The sequence below is a fragment of the Lepisosteus platostomus genome, chromosome 2 (assembly GCF_059453375.1).
Source record: "Lepisosteus platostomus isolate fLepPlt1 chromosome 2, fLepPlt1.hap1, whole genome shotgun sequence".
In the NCBI taxonomy this organism is placed as follows: domain Eukaryota; kingdom Metazoa; phylum Chordata; class Actinopteri; order Semionotiformes; family Lepisosteidae; genus Lepisosteus; species Lepisosteus platostomus.
In genome coordinates, this window is record NC_142612.1 from 29740166 (window position 1) to 29762077 (window position 21912).

The 21912-nt window shown below is 36.6% G+C and overlaps 1 protein-coding gene across 2 annotated transcripts in view; it reads left to right on the forward strand.

Annotated features, from left to right (window-relative positions):
* clybl (citrate lyase beta like) overlaps window positions 1–21912 on the forward strand; it is a 71729-nt gene that overhangs the window by 21888 nt on the left and 27929 nt on the right. For both annotated transcript variants that reach the window (XM_088604423.1, XM_088604415.1), the window contains exon 2: window positions 16656–16869. In XM_088604423.1, the coding sequence (XP_088460549.1) occupies window positions 16656–16869 (214 nt within the window). The remainder of the gene's footprint in view (window positions 1–16655; window positions 16870–21912) is intronic.

Consider the following 21912-nt stretch of genomic DNA (forward strand, 5'->3'; position numbering starts at 1 on the left):
AACTCCTGAAGGTTTTTTTTTTATAACAGTGTGACTGCTGTATACAAGTATATAATTGAAAAGTACATTGCTTTGTTCGACTCAAGGTTTATAGATATAAAAATAGGCCAAAAACAGAAACGTTATAATGGTGCATTACGTATATTTTCAAAACTTCAGATGCATTAGAAACATCCTGAAATTATTTATTTTAATTATTTAAACTAGATGTACAATATAAAACTTACTTTTCTTTAACTAGATCCTCCTGTTAGCCTGACATGTGGGGTGATAAAGTTTGTTATATAATTATATAATTAGTTATATAATTTGTTATATATAATTGCTGTTGATGAAGTTGCCAATATTGTTGTCAATGAATACAACAAGTTATTGATTGGTTTGTGTTATTTGATTTGTGAAGGTTTTTACTGGTTTTGATTGTTCACAATCAACTGCAGTAATTTCATGTCGCCACTAGAGGGCACAGTAAACTTACCTGGAAAGGAACTACATTCACAATAAAGTCGGTTTGATAAAAAATAGTGGGTAACAAACGTACACTGTGCAGTTTTTGCAGATAAGCAGTTTGGTGCTCACTTCTTCATTGTATTGGAGCCAATAAATGTGATCAAATTCCATATTCAGATTTTGTGTGAATCTCCCAAATCTACTAAACCTATCCCAAACTGTTCTTCAGTGTAATTATTTTATGTACTTTGCCTTCATACATTGTATCTATAAGCCTAAGTAAATATGTGAAATCCCTGACCTAAATCTTTAGTATTTGTTACTTTAAATATTAAGGAGTTCCTTCTGTAACATACATGAGAAAGTGTAATTGGGATTGAGAATAGAAAGAAGTTCTTTATATAAATGGTGTTGGGTGTATGGTACAGGTTTCCAAGACATGTTGTTGAAGCTAATTCCTTGAGAAACTTATAGACATAGCCGGATAAGACTCAGATTATTGAAATATTATTAACCAACGGAAAGAGATGTGTTCAATGACCTCATCTTGTTTGTAACTTTCTAATGTTGTTATATTTTTTTTTAATTGACAATCAGAGGTCATATAATCATGAGCTTTAAGATAACATGAGACAGATCAGTGAAATCTATTGATGGAGTCCGCTATTTTAAGAGGAAATTAGTGTTTAAAAGTGTTTTTAAATGTATATTATAAAACATTTTTCAACAGTAGTAGGGAGGAAACCAACCAACATGGTCTACCTAACTATAAATAATTAAGGGGAAAAATAAAAGATTCTTCCTTTTTATATTTTGTTCACTGTAGTGTAGTTTACCATAAAATATAAAGCAGAAATGTGTCCACAGAAGATTTGGGATGGGGGGGAGTTAAGACCTTTTCAGTTGAGCTTCCGAGCAGTTTGAAGGAGCAGTGAGAAAAGGCTCTGTATGTAGGGAGCAGTGAACCTATTCAAATGTAAGGCTTAACTTTACTGCAGAAGTGGGACATAAAGCTGACTGAAAACACATCTTAATCAGTCCCAGATACCCACTGAGTGGACCAATTTTTTTTCCCTTAGATATCATTATAATTCTTAAGATGTCTCTGGTGCACAATTCGTATTTGTTATGTAGCCGTAGAGACTAAAAGAAATACTCCTTCTCCATTCTGCATTTTTGTTCATACAGAGAGGCCTACAATATTAAACTAAGAACCCCTAAAATATAACGCTAGTATCCAGCATTCCCACAGTTCTTGAGCAATTATGGTATAAATATCAACCGTCTGCATCACCATCTGCATCCAACTTGGTGTGACGTACAAGGCCAAGCTAATATACCAGAGACGCATATGTTTGGATCTGCCGTACTCCATTTTGTGCCCAGTGATTCTGTCACAGGTGTATTTTGTTCTGGTCATGTCCTGCTTATTTTAATATGACAGAGCTCTATTATGGCCTCATGATCAGGAGAGCGTTAAACCAAAGCTGTATTCCTGAAAGGAACCTTCATCAAATGAAGAAGAACCATTTTTTCCATTGCATGGAGTCTTCCTGTTTTGGGAGATGTCGTTTATTATTTTTTCAGCATATCTTTCAGTGAATAATGATATGGTTGCTACTATATTCGATTTTGATGAGTATTCCACTAGCATGAATTTGAATTCCATGTGAGAGTTCTTCAAAAGCCTCAAGATAGTATCCTGTGCATATTAATGCTTTCAAAGGATGTGTGGATTTCATAATTCTATAAAATGTCCTCTTATATTTTAAATGTATTTTGGCTTTAATTGATGACTTAGTACCAGAAAAAGATGCAGTTTTTCATCCAATGATTCCCGTTAATATGGGAAGATCAGGGAATTTACAGTATAAACTTATTTTTTTCTTGTTAGTGCTCCTCATTAAGATCAGAGCCTCTTCAGTGCTTTACATGTATTCAGACAGCTGCTAGTCAGTGACAAAAAATGTTAAGAATTTATATTTTCAAATTGGTCAGTGGACTACCATAGATTCCTGAAAAATGGTTGTGCTCTATGCCTGCTTTTTTCTTTGTATTTATATGAAGTATACACATATAAAACATTTTAAGCTACCACGGTTGTCTTCTAAACATGACTTGGTGATAAAATGTGTCACTTTTGTCTTCCAGCTTGTATCTGTACCATATCTAATGCATGCTTTAAAAGCTATAAGGAATTTCCTGACATTCACTTGGTTTGAAGCTGTCCCTTTGCCTGTGGAGACTCTCATTGCTTAACTTAATTAAATATCTATGTCAGAATCTCCTGGAAAGGGTCAACAGTGAGTGACCTTTATACGTCCCTTGAGCAGCAATTGTTGAATGTGAACATTAGTACCTAGTAGGTGGGTAAATCATTACAGTCACAGAATGATCGGATACTTTTTTAAGGCGTGCTGGAGGTCGGGAAAAAAATAGGCACACAAACTAAAGTGACATTTAAAAGTTACAGCTAGGTACAGGCAAGCGTGTAGATGGAAAGAGAACTTATATGTTAAAAAAAACCTGAACTGGCACAAAACCCTTGAACAGAGGGTTTGGTATAAGAAATTGACTTAAGTCTTCTTCCAAGCACTGAGTGTTTATAAAGGATGGGTTACTCTGAAAAGATATGGAAAGGCAGGTTAAGTTAGGAATAAAAAGGGATTACTCTGCTGTATGCCAACAGACCTTATATTTTATATGCTTTATAGAACATATTGTTTTTAAAGGTTTTCTATGTAAACTAGAATATTTTAATCGTTTTGAAAGCGGAATTGGAGAAGGAGTTACAAAAGGTTTAGTGTACCTCAGTAAGTCCTTACTTTACTCCAGCAAAGTTATAACCTAATTATTCCTCCAGCGCATATGTCTGTGTAATGCCAAGCACCCATGGTATCTTGAAATAGCTAAAAGGTTAGGTACATGTACCCAAATATTCTGGCCATACTGCAGTCCTGCTGTCATGCAGTGAAATATCTAAATATATTAGCATGAAATAAATAAAAATCAGATAGTACCAAGCTTTTGTACTGTAAAAGGAATAATGTTCCAGATGCAGTAGCCATCTGTCTTACTACCATTGCATTTTTCCCTTGGTTCGTAGTGTTAACTGTGAAATAATTGTATTGTAAAAGTACTTTTGTTAATGACATAATTTTTTTTCATGTTTTTCCTCCACTGCTACCCACAGAGAGAACATTTTCTTAACATTTTAGCCCCTTGTCGCATTATTTTCTTGCTATGGGCGAGCAAATATGGTTTAATTAAGATTTTTATAAATAATTAATGCTGAATATCGTTAAGCACTTGACTCCGTATTGTGAGCATGATGAAATGGAAGGCATTATCTGTGGTGAAAGCTGGGCACAGCCTTGCACTCTGTGAAAGTGCCTCATTAGTGCTCAGCCAGTATTTGTTTTTAGTTGGTTAATCTAGTCTTAAAATGCAGTAACCTCTACACAGACAGCCGGAAGGGCTTTATGGAAAGGAAGCCAGGCTGAAGTTGAGCCTGTGGAGCAGGGCCATACAGAGAAGTTCTCGGACAAAAATGGCAGGCCCGAAACACCTCTGCCTCAATTTAGAGTGCCAAAGATAATGAAGCCATTTAGGGTTCTTATTTGCTGTTTTACAACTTGTTTTATGAAGGTGCATTGACAAGAAGCTCCTATAATGGTTCCTGTCAGTTTAACGGACAGCGTTACCAAAAGAAAAGGACCAAAGAAATGCAGAGGACAGGAGACTGGGCTGAATTGCTTGTCTTTGATGACGTTATAGCTCCAGGCTATCATTTTACATTTTATGTCAGCTACCTTTGTCAGGGAGTCATTATTGATGCTGAACTCTGTTTTAATTCCCACTTCTCTGCTAATCAATTACAGCGTTTATCCATTAATCAAGCATACTGGCAGGCTTAATAATAGCCCTTTAGTTTAATATGTGCTGCTGGTAAAGGCTAGAGACAAGTGTTGAACATTCAGATTATGGCATTACTGTATCCTTCACTGTCATCTTGCGCCTGGAGAGAAAAGGGAACACAAAACTTTCAGTGTGTGTTCATCGTCTGTAACTCTTAGAAATAACTGCCAATAGACTTTCTGAAAGTGTTAGTACTGAGGCTTCCTAAATGCTGGCAAGTATAAAGATCTTCTTGGGAGGACAAATATATTTGTACATTGTATGTTGCTTTTTTTAATGGACAGTTTCTGCTAAATGCACACGTCAGGCTTTGTAAGTCTCTCAGTTCCCTGTGGGTCTCTGCTCTAACTGCATTAAAATTCATTTTTCTTTCTAGGTGGCATGATATTACTGTAAATGAAGCATTACAAGCGATTAAAATTAGGAGCACACACTGCTTCCTGTACACCATGAGAGATGTTTTCAGTAGAAACAAAGTACAGGAAATGAGGGGGAGAATATTTTACAAATCGTCGAAGCTTCCAGAATACTAATGTCAAAAACTGCGGCTTAAGTGGATTTTTATTTAGGAGGGGGTGGGGAGGATAAGTTGAAAAAATTGAACTTCTAGCTGACAAAAATTAATATTAATTACAAAATGGTCGATGCCAGGCTAGGAAAATGCTGTACAATTCGGACGCTTCACGTTTAAATCATTTCTTCTTGTTAAAAATCAGAAGGAAAAATCTCACAAAAAAAGCCCAGGGAGTAGAGTTCTCCTGTCCTCTCCATCCATGTCACAGATCTGAGGTTAGCCTCTGGCTGAGGCGATTTGACCAGCTTTAGTTTATCTGTTTACAGCAGTAGAGCTGACAAGTAGTTGTTTCTTGTCGGGCCCGGAGAAGAAGAGACACTTCTCCTGTAGATTTTTCAATTCTTCTACGTGTCACTTAGCTGTGTGTGCTATTGTCTGAGGCCCTTTTCTCTTTGCCTTTCTGCCGCATCGAGTTGTGTCATTCCCTCATGATCAGCACTTTTGTTGCCTTTGTTTTTTGCTGTAGCTCAGAAGTCCATCTTTCCTTTTGTCTCCATCCCATTCATGCATAAGGGAACAGTTGTGCTCTGTTGTGGGGATGTTCCACTGGATTTCAAACAGTGGGGTTTCTTTTTATTCTCTTCAAAGTGGCACAATGGCCTTCGGAAGGACTGAATGTCTATTGCAGAATGCACTTCTTAATGTGCCCAGTTATTTTGTTTTCTTGGAAGTCAATAAAAATGCTAAGTTAAAAAGCTAACCCTGTGCCCTCCCCACACCCAACACTTGTTTCACCTTTTTTGAAGATTTTTTTTTATTGTTGTTGACTGAAGTAAAACAAAAAGTAAGATCAAGGATTTATCTACATTGAAATTAATCCGAGACATTACAAGCAGAAGCAGCATATCAGTTCTGCGGTGTGTGTTTAAAATATGAATGCAGTCTAATAGAATCTACCTAGCAGAATGTTCTGGTTAGGAAACCCATTAGGGTTAATTTTCTAGCACCTCTGGTGTAAATACTTTCATCTCTCTTTTGGTTATGCCACCAGAATTCTGAAACAGTGAGAGGTAATTAATAATCATTCCCAAAATTCTCAGCGAGTGCTTGCTCTTAAAACACACTGTAACCCTGAAACCTGTTCCTTGTAAAACACATACAGTATATAAGCCCGTTACACTGGTCAAACTTAGCTATTCCCTGCTGATGAGCCCTAATAAGGAGAAACAGCTGTCTGTGGCGGCTGACTTTATTATACACAAAAGTGGAATTTTGTTTTGTTTCTTATAGTTGTGAAATGGTGCAGTCTAATTCCTATTAATTCCCAGTTTATCTATCTAGCATTCAGTAAAAAACAACTTTGATTTAGATTTTGAAAAGCAATTTCCTCTAAGGGTTGAGGTGATACTGTCTATAGAAACGAGAATCGTGGTAATAAATGCACAGGTTTTACTTTCAGATTGTGCTTTTATCATTGCATTGAAATAAAAAGACACGCATTTGAGGAGGATTACAGGTAGATTCATAGGGAACTGAAGATAACTCGCCTTACTTCATTGTAGTTCTTCAGATTAAGCTGTAAAATCCCCTTTAATGAGGGAGAGGAGTGGAGAGAGAGCAAGTGGTGCTTGTGTTGCTCTTGAAATGTGTTGGTGGGGTCACTTGCCTCTAGTTTATCCTATTTTGAAGGGATTGGATCATTTAGTCAGTCCTTGTGTTGAGTACAAGCACTCTGATTAGTGCCTCAGACCTTTTGTGCTGTGGATAATTTCAGTAATTGTTTTGTTACATGATTATACCTTCTGTTTTGTGTCCTAAGAAGAACTTGGACATCATTCTAAGAATTAGCTTTCATTTGTATCGTTTCTCTTGCTTTTTGCAGATGTCGTAGTGAAAGATAAATATAAATCACTATAAAAAGATAAATATTGATGACTTTTCATTGGTTTGCATCTTACCTGATTTATTTGATTAAACTATGCTTTTGCTGTCTACTGCCATAGTGTTGTGAAAATAAGACACAAGTCTTCAGCGTTATACAAGACAGATGTGGAGTTTGGAGATTTTAAAAGGCACCTTGTTTTGTAACGATAGTGGTGCTATGGCCTGCTGTCTCCCTAGAGTTCTATTAACTTCCACACGCAGTAACTAATCTTAAAATTGTCATTTTTTCAGGATTCTTAAAAGTCATGGCATTCTACACTGCCACATGAAAAAATGCCTTGAAACAGAATTATTCTGAAATCAGAAACACTTGAAGCTATACCTGTTGTAACTAGAATGTAAGCCTGTTCTATAGAGAAGCAGGAAGGAAAGTTGACAAGACATTTAGCATTGATGCCCAACAGAGTGTGTGTTTCTACAGGTTAGCTGATTTCGTTCCATCCAAAAAGTTACTTTGTGTCTGTCCCTGTGTGGCGGAGTTTGTGCTCGTCCTGCAATGGACTGGGAGGGTGAGGTTCTTCCCTATGTCTGTCGGGTTAGGCTTTGGCCTACCCCATTCCTCTGTACACATAAGATGTGGAGAATGGAAGGATGTAGAGATGAGGGTAGTGTCATGGAATCCATTCCTCCATTTTCTGATGGCTCGGGGGAACCAGCGCCTATCCCAGCGAGCAGTGAGCATATGGCAGGATTCACCCTGGATGGGACACCAGTCCATAACTGGGTAGACACACAGACACAACAACACACACACATACCAGGACCAGTTTTCCCAGAAGCTAGTTAACCCACCAGTATGTCTTTGGACATGGAGAGAACATACACAGACCACACAGATAGCCTACGACCCCAGTGATGCTAACTCAATTAACACAAATGATGTATTTAATTTAAACTCCCATTTAAAATTATTTTCTAAAAAATGGCAGATTATTTTATTATTGTAAAGTATTACTTCTATTTTTAAATGTCTTTTTTCAAAAACAGTGTATAATGTACATATGGATTATGAAAGGTTTTACTGTATAACATGTCCCTGACACACACTGGCCTGACCTTAACCCTTAATGTACCCCTTGTCAGTACTGGGACTTCCAATTGTACTTAAAGAAACGAGAGATGTTGTTCAAAAACTGTTTGCAAAACACTGCCGGCAGTCACTGCAGACGTGATATAAGCAATATGAAATCATCGTGTCTTGTTTTTATTACATATGAGGTTATGGAACAATAAATAGAATTAAACTACTGGATCATATGTGTAAAAACAGGTTTCTATGGGATAGCTGGCCTATGGCTTTGGGAAAGGTAGGTCTTGCTTAACTGACTTTAAAGTTAGTTGTTTGAACAAGCAACAACAGTAATGTATATTAAGAGAGCACATGATTTGGCATATTTAGATTTTTATAAGACTTAAAAGATTATTTTTCAAATTTGCAGGATTTAGGAACTGTTAATAGATTGAAATCAAAGAGTACAGATAAGAGGTGTATGCTAAATTGTAAGTGGGATTGTACAAAGAAGTAGCAAAGGGATCTGTATTATGACTACTGTCTTCCTAATGTATATCAGTGATCTAGATTCTGGTATACTGTAGGTAGTAAACTAGAGATGTTTATCAGTGAAACCAAAATAAGTGAATTAACAAACACGGTAGAAGCTGTCAATACAGTGAAAAACATTTAGAATTCAAGATTGGACAATCATCTTGCAGGTGGTTTGTAGCAAAGTGCAGAGCTTTAAATGTAGATAAGAAAATATTAATTACATTTAAAATAGCTTAATGAATCTCCCTATGATACAGAAGTATGTGTTTAGTCTGACCTAGAGAAGCATTATAAAATGTTAGGATATACAGATAACTTAATGAACTATACCAGTAGATGATAGATACAATGAACTAGTAAGACTTAGACCTAGTGAACTAGTAAGACAAAGTAGAAAATATTTTGCTGCCCTGAAATCCGTCTGAAAAAGAGCAACCATATATAATCTCATTCAAAGGAACATCCAGCTTTTCTAGAAGAACAGCTAGAAGCTAGAAGAAGCTAGATTTTTTTTAGTCCTGAACAGAGAAGAATTCAAGTGGACCTGACTCAGGAATTCTGGGATCAGCAGTGAAACATGAACTGGAGGACACAAGTAGAATCTAAAGGGTAGTGCTTTTAAAACTGAGAGCCTCTTAACACTATGGTCTGTGGGAGTCTAGAAAAACTACTATGTTCTATGGGATGTTGTCGAAGCCAATATTGTAATTTCTTCAGTTAGGTGAAATCCCCAGATCAGGTAGTTTTTAAGAACTAAATGTGCTAGATGTATGAAATTGCCTCCTTCGCAAACATTCTTATGTTCTTTACTTATTATTTATTTGCATCCATTCTTTTACAAGCTCTGTCGACAGAGAGCCAGAGCTAGAGTTTAGAAATATAGGGTTTTGTTCAAGTAATGCATATGTTGGCCTTAATAGTTTCTTCACAGAAGTGTAACTTGCAGCTATTGTTTTTGTCCTTCATTAAACAGAGTTCGCAGTGGTCAGCAGTAAAGATAAACCTCCCTTCATTTTTAACACTGTAATACACAGAGCCACGTGCACCGACTCATCACAGACATATTGTCTTAAGGAGAGAAATTGGCAGAAATAAGTCCCAGGGCAGGGACAGGTAATATAAGGACCTTTTATGTGTTTTCATTATCAGGAACAGTTGTATTAAACTGTACTGAAACAAGAAAAGTATAGAAATTTCAGACAACCTCTTTAGGTTCTAAAGTCAGATCTAAAATCTGATAACCGCATGCCTTTCTGCAATTAGTTTATGTCTGGCAATGTATGAGTGTTTTGCCATTTATTGTGATAAATGTTGAAGTCAAAATACTGCTTAATTTATTATACTCTAATTTACTATGATACAATACTATAAGACAATATAATGACAACTATAATGAGATCTTCTCAAGGCTCAGTCTCTCTTAAGTATTATTTATTGCTAAGGAACAAGTAATAGGTTTATTCCATGCTGAAAAAAAGAAGAAAGACAACACAACGTTTCGGCCATGGAGCCTTCTTCAGGTGTGAAGAAGATTTATTGTTAAGCTGTAAAAACATTTTTCCATAGCAAGAAACGTTTGAGCAGATGTTGAATTATCAAGAAAAAACACATTCCCGAAATATGTATTAATTTGACCAGATTTCCAATTCAAATCTGAAAGTATATCAATACCATTGTATTGATTCATTGTAGCTCCTTGTTTTTACATTTTCTTTCCAATATAAAACCTCATTGTCCTCATTACCAATACCAAACGTATCCTCCTAATCATTACTACTTGCTGTTTTGGGTTCTCCTTGTTGTTGGCAGCTGAGGCACTAAATTATCACAAACTTTTCCTTTCTAATCTTATAATCAGAATAAAATCTTTATTTTATACCGTATAGTGCCTTTAAAATCTATCTTGCAAATAAATCTTTGCTTGTTTAATTCACCCCTACTCAATCATACAGAGCTGTTTAATGGATGTTTAATTGTGGTATTAAAGAGACGTGTTGATTAAATTTGGCCTAATAAAGATATTTGTTAATAAAACAAACTGACGTTTTTTTTGTCTGCAATTAGTTAGCATGCACCTTATCTAAAATCATAGTGACATCTTAATTGCCACTGTTGGTCCTTCACAGAACTGTTGATTTTTGTGTTTTCATTTTGTGAAAAAATGATTTTGAAAAGATTTTTTTCATTGAGAAAGAAAATGTTACGATGAAATCAGGCTACCATGCAACAGTCCATTTTCTTACACATTCGATGGTGTTGAATTTGGAAAGATCCCGTTGTGTTAACCCGGCTTAGTGATTTGCAATGTGCATCAATAATTCTCTTCTTTAAAAGGGTTTTCTGGGATTGTTAAATTTACACTTGCTTTTTTTAAATAACAGCTGTAGTCACCTTAAATAATTGCCTTCCGAATTTTGAAAGACATCATTCAAGACTCCATTTATCTGTCCTTTACTGAAACTAGAGAGTACAACTCCCTTCAGTCTTTCTCTTGTTGGTGTGAAAGCAGGCCGCACAAACCTCCACTTAATAAGATACCCCATGTGGTTTGGAAAATATTACATTAAAATGTTCAAAATTCCAGATTAGTGCATAATCACACTTCATCTCACCCTTCTTTTGAGGGGTTTTATTAAAAATGTAATTGTCACACTAAGTCATATACAGTAGGTTCCTGAAAACATAATCACATTTGTAAAATTTCTTACTGTGTAGAAGGTGATGTACCTTTGAAACCATAGGAATGATTTGAAACATACTATTCTCCTTGGTAGCATGTAGACAATACTATAATGAGATCTTCTCAAAGCTCAGTCTCGTTCTTTGAATATCTGTGGGCATATCTGTGGGTTTTTGTGATATAAGACCATGTTTTCAATAATCGGCTTTCAAGACTCTGTGGTGAATTAAGGTTAGAAAATCAATTTGATTTTATGTTTTTTTTTAATTTATATATATTGGATGTTATATATTGTTTATAATTATGTCCTGAGAAACGTACCTTGTATCACCGTTTCATTGCTTTAGAGAAGAGTCTTTCAGGATGCGAAGGATAAAGCTGGGGTGACAGAAATCCTTGTTTGCAGTTTGATGTAGTTGCATGGCACTAAACCTTTGAGGAAGGGTTTGAAGCATGCAAGCATCTACACAAGGGGATATATTATTGTTGTTATTAATAGTTAATTTGCTTAGCAAATGCCCTCACCCAAGTCACCAAAAAATACATAAATTACATTGACGTTAGGAATGTACAAAGAGCAATCACACGGAAGTGCATTTGAAACCTAGACTTTACTTAAAGGGTTGTGGGAATATGGAACAAGCTACCCAGCCACATTTTTGAAAGTTAAGATCACTTTATTATTTACCATATACAATTTCTTGCATTAGGAATTCGTCTTTTTTGCTTTCTCCCCATGAGACACAGACACACAGACAAGGAGAGAAGCTTGGGGTCAGAGCACAGGGTCAGCCATTGTACAGCGCCCCTGGAGCAGTTGGGGGTAAGGGCCTTGCTCAGGGGCCCAACGAAGTAGGATTCCTCTGCCGGCCGCGGGATTTGAACCGGCAACCTTCCAGGCACAGGCGCAGATTTTTAGCTACAGTGCCACCTATCCCGTACTCAAATTCAAATTTAGCTTCTTATCAATTTATCCAGAACAAGCCAATTAATATAAATTAAACCAAGAAAAAAAACAGAATGAGATCCTTGGATCAACTGGCTACCAAACTAACTACCAAAAGAGCCAAATGGACTGGCTGACCTCTTTTCATTTCTGTTCTTTTTGTTCTTATGTATGTACAAGAAGAAAACTTAATAATGTTGCAATAGAATTAGTACTGAGCAATGCATGCTGCACTAGGAATAAAGAAATAGTAAGAATTAAAACAGTGCACAGTTTGTCTGCCAGTCAGTAATGAAGAAGGCGTGATGCAATAACACAAATCGTATTGCCATCCTGAGTGTCAGCATTAGTGCAATGCAGTGTAAGACTGATATCGGAGAGCTGAGAGATGCTGCTAGTGATGTTGAAACCAATGAGTCTAAAGCAGGTGCAGGGGTACACACACTCGGACACTGAAATTGTTAACTTTTCCTAATTCCCATCCCTGACCTGTAGAGTATCAGCCTTTAGCTTGAGCATCTGCTTCAGGCCCTGCATGATTGACAAGAACAAACTACTACAGGTAGATAGTGCTGTGCCTGCTTACTTCTGTTCTTTGTGATGTTTCCCATTGTCTGTGTAGCAAGATGTCAAGGCTTCTTGCTTTAATATGGCAACGTAGTTTAGTTTCTTATCTACTGTAAATAAAGTTGCTTTAAGCTTCAGGCAGATAGCCAGACAGAAGACTGGAAATCCGATTGCTGCAGATTTTATAAATTAGGATTAAAGCTTTTGGTCCTGCACACTGCGTTTTTTTGTTAAACCAGATTTCATAAACTAATTCAAACACTCGGCCCCATATACCCCCAATTAAAATAGAAACTCTGGTCCCAAATCCTTGAATTAACATTTAAAAAGAAAGGCGCTGAAACAATTTCTCTTCAAAGAAGCTGTACTGTACAAGTCTTTTATTTGGAAACCACAAATGTGATACAGCATTACATAACATATTACATTATTACACATAGCTGATATAAAATGCTGGTAGGCCAAGTTCTTTTGTTTTCATTAATTACTTGTATTTGGCTGTTGATGGTAAAACATTCTTGGAATTTGCTGTGGTAGAAAGTGAAGTTTTGTAACATGGCTTCCACAAGCACAAGGAAAATGACTCTGGCTTTGACCTCTTAAAGTGTGTGAGAACATATTTGGTTACTGGTCCTGGAAAATGCCTTATTTGCATTTATGTTGCTTCTTCGGCCCCATGTCTTCCATTCATCTTGATCATGAGGCTAAAGCAACGTATTTACATTTGGCAAAGCACCCTTTGTGTTGATTCCAGAGTTTAGGAGTACATGACATGTACTCTTATCATCTGACTGGAACTCCCTTGGAGTGGTTTCTGCTTTGACGGTAAAATAGGAATGCTTGTAAATATCTAAAAAAAGTAGCTTTTATGTAAAGCTGACTCTGAAAATCAAATGTGTTGTTTACCTCACACTTGTTTGCATTTAGGATTCTTTTCCCTTTTTTCGTCACAGTTTCCAGACAGCCAGTGTAGTGAAAGAATAATATTTACACCACATTATAATGTGTGGGCCTGAAAACTCGTTTTATCTCCCCATGGGCCGCACAGGTACACGGTAAGTAAAATCAATCAGAAACCTGAATCAGGCTCTTTAAGCTGTTAAATCTTGAAAAGCTTGTAATGAATATGTGTCACGCACATTTAAGAACTGCGAACACTTTCCTTTATGGTACAGAATCTCCTTTCTGTCAGAATATACAACTGGGAAAGAAAAACTATCCTCTCACGCGCCAATAACTACAAGGTTGCTGGAAACAAACCCCCAACTGTGTCAAAAAAAAGAGAAAAAGTGAATAAAAAAGCTTTTTAAGGAATGCAGACTATAATGGCTTTATTAGACTCCTCATTTCAATCAGTGCTGAATCTGCTGAGTCCTGTGCTGCCTCTGATGACAGTATACTAAAGACCCCTTTTTTTCTCTGCTTTTTTGTTAAATATGGTAATATCTATTCTTTAATTACCGGCTTCTTGTAAGCCTCCCTCTTACATTATAATTTATTTGCCTTTCAAGTGGGCACTTAAAATGGCTTTTTAACATTCCCCCCGCAGCAGTGTGCTTTGAATGTGGAAGACTTAATTTGGTCCTTCCCCCCCTTCTCCCTCCCCTACCCTCTATTTTTCTTTCTAATTTTGCTGTTTGCTTTTTTTGTTTCCCAATCAATATGGGTGCTGTAGGTTTTTGTCCCTCAAGTGCTGGCCAGTTCCTCCCCTTTTCTCTGTTTCACAATCCACACCAAGAGGGTTTTTTGCATATTCCTCCCTCTTCCCCTTGTGAGATATTGTTACTGACCAAATTTAAACACTACAGCGCTAAGAATCCCCACAGAGCCACTTTATGTACTTGGACCTGCAAAGTGCCCTAAGCAATAACTACCTGAATTGCTTTTAATTGCACAATATAGCTGCATCATCTTGGTTCAAATTCTGCTTGATTGATACTGCAAGGCAATTGTAAGCGTGGATGACAGGATTAAGTGCCTATTGATGTGACTTTAGCTTCTTTCAAGAACAAAGACAGAAAAGAGAATACTTTGCCCTCTTTTAGTGCAGTGTTTCTCCCCCTTTCTTTCCCTTCTCGCAGCATAAAGGAACACAATCAACAAATATTATCCCTCTGAGGTAAATTGGAATGCACATGCAGGCGAGAACTATTCTTGACTGTAATTAGATATATATGATCCCAGCTATTTTGGCCATTCATTAGTGCTAATTGTTTGAGAACCAGGCCTACAGAACAAATAATTAAAATGTGAGCACCATAACTGCGATTATTAGCATGTGTGATAAAATGCGTGCTCAGCAGCTGTATCAATAAAACTCTTTGGAAGGACTGCTTTCATCAGACCATGCTCAGTGCGAACAAGAGTTTTTGGCTCTGTTGTGGACTGCCAATGTTTGTACAAGTGCCACTGCTGTTTACAACAAACAGCCCTCTATTTTCCGGTAGTAATTAGTAGGAAGTATTATGCAGATTTGTTGTGTTGTCCAAACTTTAATTATTTGGGGGGCTCCTAATCTTTTTTCCTCCACTTATAGTTCAGTTTACCTCTTAATTGATTTATTCAGCTGTGTCAGCTAAGCTGCTGTCAGAACTGGGAAGAGAAGAGGACAGTTGCTTCTGATGTGATAAACAGTTACAAAAGTGCAGGTCAGCATTGCTCATCTGCTTCAATAGGGAGCTGAAAGGAAAACACATTCCTCACTTCTGAGTCAAACGTATAGGAAAACATGAAACAAATGCTTTCACTTGTGGCTTTTTTTGTTTTCTTTAACTTTCCCATGAACCATTTTTAAGTAGCTGGCCAGTGTTTTGTAGAGCTTTAATTGGCAGTTGTCAGATGTGCGACTGTTACTTTGGCTTCCTCGGGTGAAATTAAAATTCAGGTTATGTTGGGGGGGGGGGGTAATTTGGTATGTAAAACCCAGTTTAAGTATTTTCAGAGGTTCTGCTATTTTGTTCTTTTGTGCTTTTTAATGAACCATTTTCTTTAAGTTGCTTTCTTTCATTATGTTCAATTATTTGATGTTGAACATTTCATCACTTCCTTTAAACATTTATATGTTTTTTGTTGTAGTTACAGGTTATTATGGGAAAATAAAATGTGTGTTGTGTTCTTGCACTTTAGGCATTTTATTCATGTCTAAATTTTATTAAAGAATTTTATACCTGAAATTTATATCTCACTAATATGTTAACTACTTAAAATGAAAATTTTTACTATTTCCCACATACAAAACAGTAGAAAAACTTTTTATTCAGTAACTGAAATTAACATTTTGGCAATCCATTAATTCAGCCTTATCAAAGGAAGGATTCACTGACAAGGAAAAAGGCAGATAACATTTAATTTAGACGAGCATTATGAATGCTGGATAATAAAAATATAAACTATAATGCTGAGCGAGGAATGGTTGTGTATGAAAAAAGGTACTGTGTAGGAAAGGTAAGTGTTTACGTTGACGTATCATTTTCATCTAGACAATGTTGGAAAGCACTAAAAGGCCAAATGACCTGAACCTTTTTAGTCTTGACCAAGTTTGCAAGGGTACTTGATACAAGTATTCAGAAGTCTCAAAGACTTGGGACAGACTCAACTCAGCAGTCTTCTTCAGAATGAACAGTGAGAGACAAACTAGTGGGCACAAGTGGAAACTATGTGGAAGTGCATTTAAAACTGAGAACAGGAGGCTTGACTTTACCCTAAGAGTTGTGGAAGTATGGAACAAACTTCTCAACCATAATGTTGGATCCAGTACTTGGCTTTCTTTCAAGAAATGGCTGACTGAGAACCTTGGGTCAATTAAACTCTAATAGACTAGATGGACTGAGTGGCCTCCTCTCTTTTATTCTTTGTTCTTAACTCTGATTGAGCTTATAGGTCCAGCTGAAAGCACTGTTTATTCCATTTCCTTTTCCCTGAAGTATCGTATGCTAAATAAAGAAGAAGTAAATAACTTTTTGCTTCACTGTTTAATACTACTTTGGTATATTGTAAACATCCATGCCTGGATTCCTTTCACGCTGTAGAATCACTGTGCTATGTATATGCGTGTGTATAGTAGTGTTTTTTCTGATTTGTATTTCTGTAGGGGAAGAGAGCCGTGGCCCATTTCTCTGAAAGGGCTAAAATGTTATGGCAGCTGTCGCTACGAGCACACACTGGAGTCTTCCATGAAGTACGTCCCCAGACGAGCAGTGCTGTACGTCCCTGGAAATGATGAAAGGAAGATGCGGAAACTGGCCTCTCTAGACGTGGACTGTGCGGTGTTTGACTGTGAGGATGGTGTGGCTCTCAACAGAAAGGTAACTGCTAGCTGTTGTCTGGTAAACAGGAGTATCTTTTTAGAGTGGTCTTATTGTAGTTTTACTGGAATATTCGTAAGCATAAGGGACAATTCACCAGTCTTGAATGATCCTTTGTTAAAAGCAATTTTTTTGTGTCCGTAATAACCGGTATGTTCATTACAGATGCAAGTTTTCTGGCGTTTTAAGTTCCACACAAAGGGCATTTAAATTAGCTAAAGCTTGAAGTAATGCAATTGGAAGATCTTAAGGCCGCAGACAGGAGCAAACAGAACTGATGCAGCACCTGGGGCTCCACTTTTTAGTGGAAACCTTTACGGTTATGTAGTGAGTCTTGAACATTTCAAACTTTCTGATTTTGAAAAAGATTTTCTGTTTTTTCTTTAAACAAAGTAGAAAACAATAATTTTTTTCCCAGAAGAAGGTATAAGGAATCATAACTTTCCAGTCCACATCCCTGAATGACATTTAATAGTCTTGTGAGGATGTGTTTAGGCCTTGCAAATATCATGATTTTAAAACAATATTTGTGTTACTTTTCTAACTTGTCTAACTTTAAATACTTTTAATTGAGAAGTTGTTTATACTGAAAGTTTTGATTTACTGCAGTTTTTTTTCTTAATAAACCTCTGCTGATTGAGCTAAGGCTTTTAAAGAAGGCTTAGATTATATGACTTGTTGCAACAGAATATTTAAAAATAAACAAAAACAGGCAGGTACTGCTAGACATGATCAGCTATTCAAAATGACCTATATTATAAAGGATATATGTAAAAAAAACTTCAACGCAACAACATTTTTTCCATTACATTTAATTAAAAAGAAAAAAGCCCATTCTCTTGAAACAAGGTGACCATGTCACACTGAGATAGCAGCAGGAAACGAACAGATGCTTCAGGTTAAAAGCATTCTCGACCCGCCCACAAGACAGAGCAATTGGACCTGGCTTCCCATGGAGAGAAATGTGATTGGAGGAGGGCATGAAGAGGGGGAGGAGTAACAAGAATTTTTTTAAGTCACGATGTAAAGTAGAACAATTGGCTGGTTTTGCTATATTGTTGAAAGTTATTTGTCCTATTTATGGTTGTTTGGTATGACTGGAGTTTGAGAACTTTTCAGTTGCAAACAGTCAAACCTCTGTCCTCAACAGACTGCTTCTATGGAGGATACTACCTCGCTGTTGGCTTACTTACCATAGAGTGTAGTGAAAGACTTTTCCTTTCAAGTCACATACAGTATGTATCTGAACAAATATGCAGTAAGAATTTTATTTGTGTGTCCTCTAATGAATGGGATGTTTCACCTGGCTTAGATGTGAAACTGATATAAGAAAATAAAAAAAATAAAAAAATAAAATAAGGTTAGCTTATTAGGTAAATTTGGCCTTCAAAGGATATCTTCAAACACACTGAAAGTGTTACATATCTTAAAAATGATCAGCCTGATACCTAATGCAACATACTGTATATAGCAGACCAGCACAAATAAGGAAAGGGCCTGTTATGTTTTATTTAATTTGTTTCAGTAGTCATTTTTAGCTTCATGGTGTGGTTTTCTTTTTTCCCCAAAACAGCGATAAAACCATTTAAACGAAATAATTGAAATGTGTTGAATAAAAATCTTTTTTCATCCAATTCAATAGCTAGGTTCTGCTTATACAGGATTATCATGCTGCAGAATATTAACCAGCATTGAACTGAGACATGGGAAAATGGCATTAGGATATGGCCTTCACTCACTCAATAGCAAACCAACCATTCTGTGTAATGTTCCTGTTACAACTGATAGTATTAACATAAAGTAAAGCCTTGCAGATAGAAATGCAAATCCTTAAACTGATAAAATATTCTATTACTGAGTATTGAGTACTACTTATATATCATTATTGCTCTGAGTACTATTTTTTGAGCTTAGAAAATAAGCTCATTAGATTTTTAAACCTAAAAAAAACCTTGACAATTATGTTTACCAAATACGTTAGGCAGTCTTGGAATAAGCTTAGTCTATTTTATAACCATACATGATTGTTAGAGGCTGGCTTTGGTCTATGTACTGCAGGTTTATGCAGGACCTGTGTTCCTTAATATAATGTACCAGAATTCAAAACAAAAAGAAGTTGCCTCAATTATTAAATCCACCTTCTCCATAGCATGCGTATTCAAATCCCTGGTCTCTCAGTTTTGTTTTCCATTGTGACTGCTAAAAACACGTGGTAGTATTTATGTTTGTTTGCAAATATTTTGTTTTTATCTCTGTGTTATGTATTTTTTATTATACTCATCCCTTTTGTATTATTGTGCTTGAATATAGTGTATATATAAACAACAGACCCATATACAGCTGCAGCATTTCTGGTGGCTGGCTTATGATTTTGGTCTTTTAAAATGAGCACAATTGTTCTAAACCTCAAAACCTATTGATGAAGGAGTGTTCATGATATAAACAAGAATGAACTAAAGTGTTACTACGTTCTAGAATTTTACTTAAATTTGATTTTTTTAGCTGAGAATGCTCGGCTTAAAGATTTACCAAATATATTTGTGTTTGTATGTAAAGTATCTGTTTACTACATGCACAATATTTTTTATTTCTTCTGCTTTGCGTAGCAGGATATTTTAATAACCCAAAACCATTCTTTGGCTTAGAAAAAGTTAATGGCCTTCAAGCTGCTTCCTTGGGTTTCTTCATGTCAAGTCTCTGCAGCCTTTGCACTGTTTGAGTCCGTTTTGAAGGGGAAAAATGAGTCAGTCTTTTTACTCTTTGGCGCCAGGTATCGTGCTCTGAGAAAGCAATGTGACAGACGGTATGAGGGTTTGTCTAAAACCGCTAACTGTCACCCAGGACATGGTTGTCAGGGGAAAAGCCAGGGAAGAATGTGTTGATGTTAATACAGATATATTGTCTTTAAAAATGCAAGAGGAAGAAAAAAAAACATTGCCTGGCGCTCACCAGTGAGAGATATGTGAATCACAGTTCTAATCCTTTCCTCTGCAGTGTGCATTGCATAGCTTTTTTTTTATTTGCCCTATAGTCTCCAACTTAGTTGTCACATTCCTCCTTGAAGCTTTGCTTTCCTGTCGGTCTCATCCTTTCCAGTCGCAGAAGAAATGCTGGACTAATCCCTGGAAGTTTGGAACTAATGAACTAACTGCTGAGCTGCCGCCACGGAGCTTGGTCCCAAACTATACTGTACTTCACACTCGATTTATTCTCCAGATGGCAAGACTGCGCAGCCCTGCCGAGAGGGACCACCTCTTCCACTGGAGTGTGAAAGTGGACGGATGTTGTTTTCTTTGCAGATCTGATCATTCAGAATTAGAAAACGTGCTAGGATGATCCGTTATTAGCTTTAATGGATCGGCTGTGAGGACGGCAATCACAGTCTTGCCTTGCCTTGCCCTGCCTTTTCCTTTCTTTGCTGTTTTTTCGGCTCTTCCTTGAATTCCGCCGTGTGTGTGTCTTTGTGACGGGTGATTTAGTTTCGCTTCTGTGTCATCGGATCTCGTCTCCTGCAGGTGGTAGTAGTGGATGGTAGCTGAAATCACAACGTGCCTCGGCTTTCTCGGCAGCTCACCGTTGTACGTGTTTAGGAACACAATAACGAGTTTATTAGCAACAGGTCTCACAATGCACCTTGATGGCCCTGGGAAGCAGCTGAAATTGAATACCAACCCCCCCCCCCCGCCCCCCCCAGTCACCCCTCTTCAACCCTAATCCTGTGTAGCAGTTGCCTGGTGATTCAAGTGGTGGTGAGTGTCACTGCATTATTTTGTGAGGAGGGACCCAGCATACACAGAGTATTATCTCTGGGGTCATACATGACTTCTCCACTCTTTCCCTTTGTAAGACAATGGCTACACAATTTTCCTGGGTCATTAAAAGATTCTGGGACTCTCAGCATACCTGCCTTGTGCAGTACTAAATTCTATTAGACATTTCTGCTTTCCCTCAGAGACTGTGAAGCAAAAGTCATTTTCAAGGACAGTCGACCTCTGATGATATAGACAAATAGAATTGGTACCGAATGAATTGTGCTGCCTGGTTATTCACATATTAAGATCTTTGATTTATTGTACAAATAACATTTAGAAAATCAGATAATTATACAGTTATGATCCCAGAAGACTGATATGTTGGAGGTTTTAGTTTTGCACTAAACTATAGTTCATCATCATAATATCAGTATCCTTTAGTATATTATCTTTTAGAATTAGTACACATTTTAAGGGAAGTCTTATCTGTTTACCCAGGGACAGTAAATGCATTAAGAGAGAGGATTTTCCCTTGGTTACTTTTCATATGGTATTATTTTTCAATACTTTCATTTTTCAGGGAAAAAAATGAAATGTGGAATCATATATACTCTCTGAAATGGTTTTGTTTCTTCTTAAATGGCGATCTGTGCTACAGTATTTAAATTTTTCACAAATGTCCTGGTGGTGGCAGCAGATGTATGTGACAAGAGACATTACAGATAATTAATAAATAATTATATAAACAAATAAATGAAATAGACTTTCAGCTCACAGAAAGCTCACCAGGAGGAGAAACATACAGTAAATTTGTGAGTGAAATTATGGAGTTTGTTGTAACCATTATACTTCACAAAGGAAAATCTATTTTTTGTTCCTGTGTAATAATATAAAAAAACTGTCCAGATAATTTTATCTTATGCTGTCTTCTTTTTTTATATTTTCATAGGCCTTTAGTTTTCTATATTTTTTATGTGATATCTCTAAACATATTATAGTCAAAGTAAGATTTTGTGGACAGAGTCATAAAACAGCTTCATAGTTATACTAAGACTATATGCAAAACATGTCCTTCATGAGATATTCAAAGTAGACATTGTAATATATTGATTAAACTGTACTTAATTTTTATATATATTTTACCAATGTAAACATCTACATTGGATATTCATTCACTTTGCTTATAACATTTTTCTCTAATACAGAACTTGAGTAAATGTAACAATGTAAATATCAAAGTGCGTGCGTTTGAGGTTATTCGGTATTTGTGTTGAGAAGATAGGATTTTGAG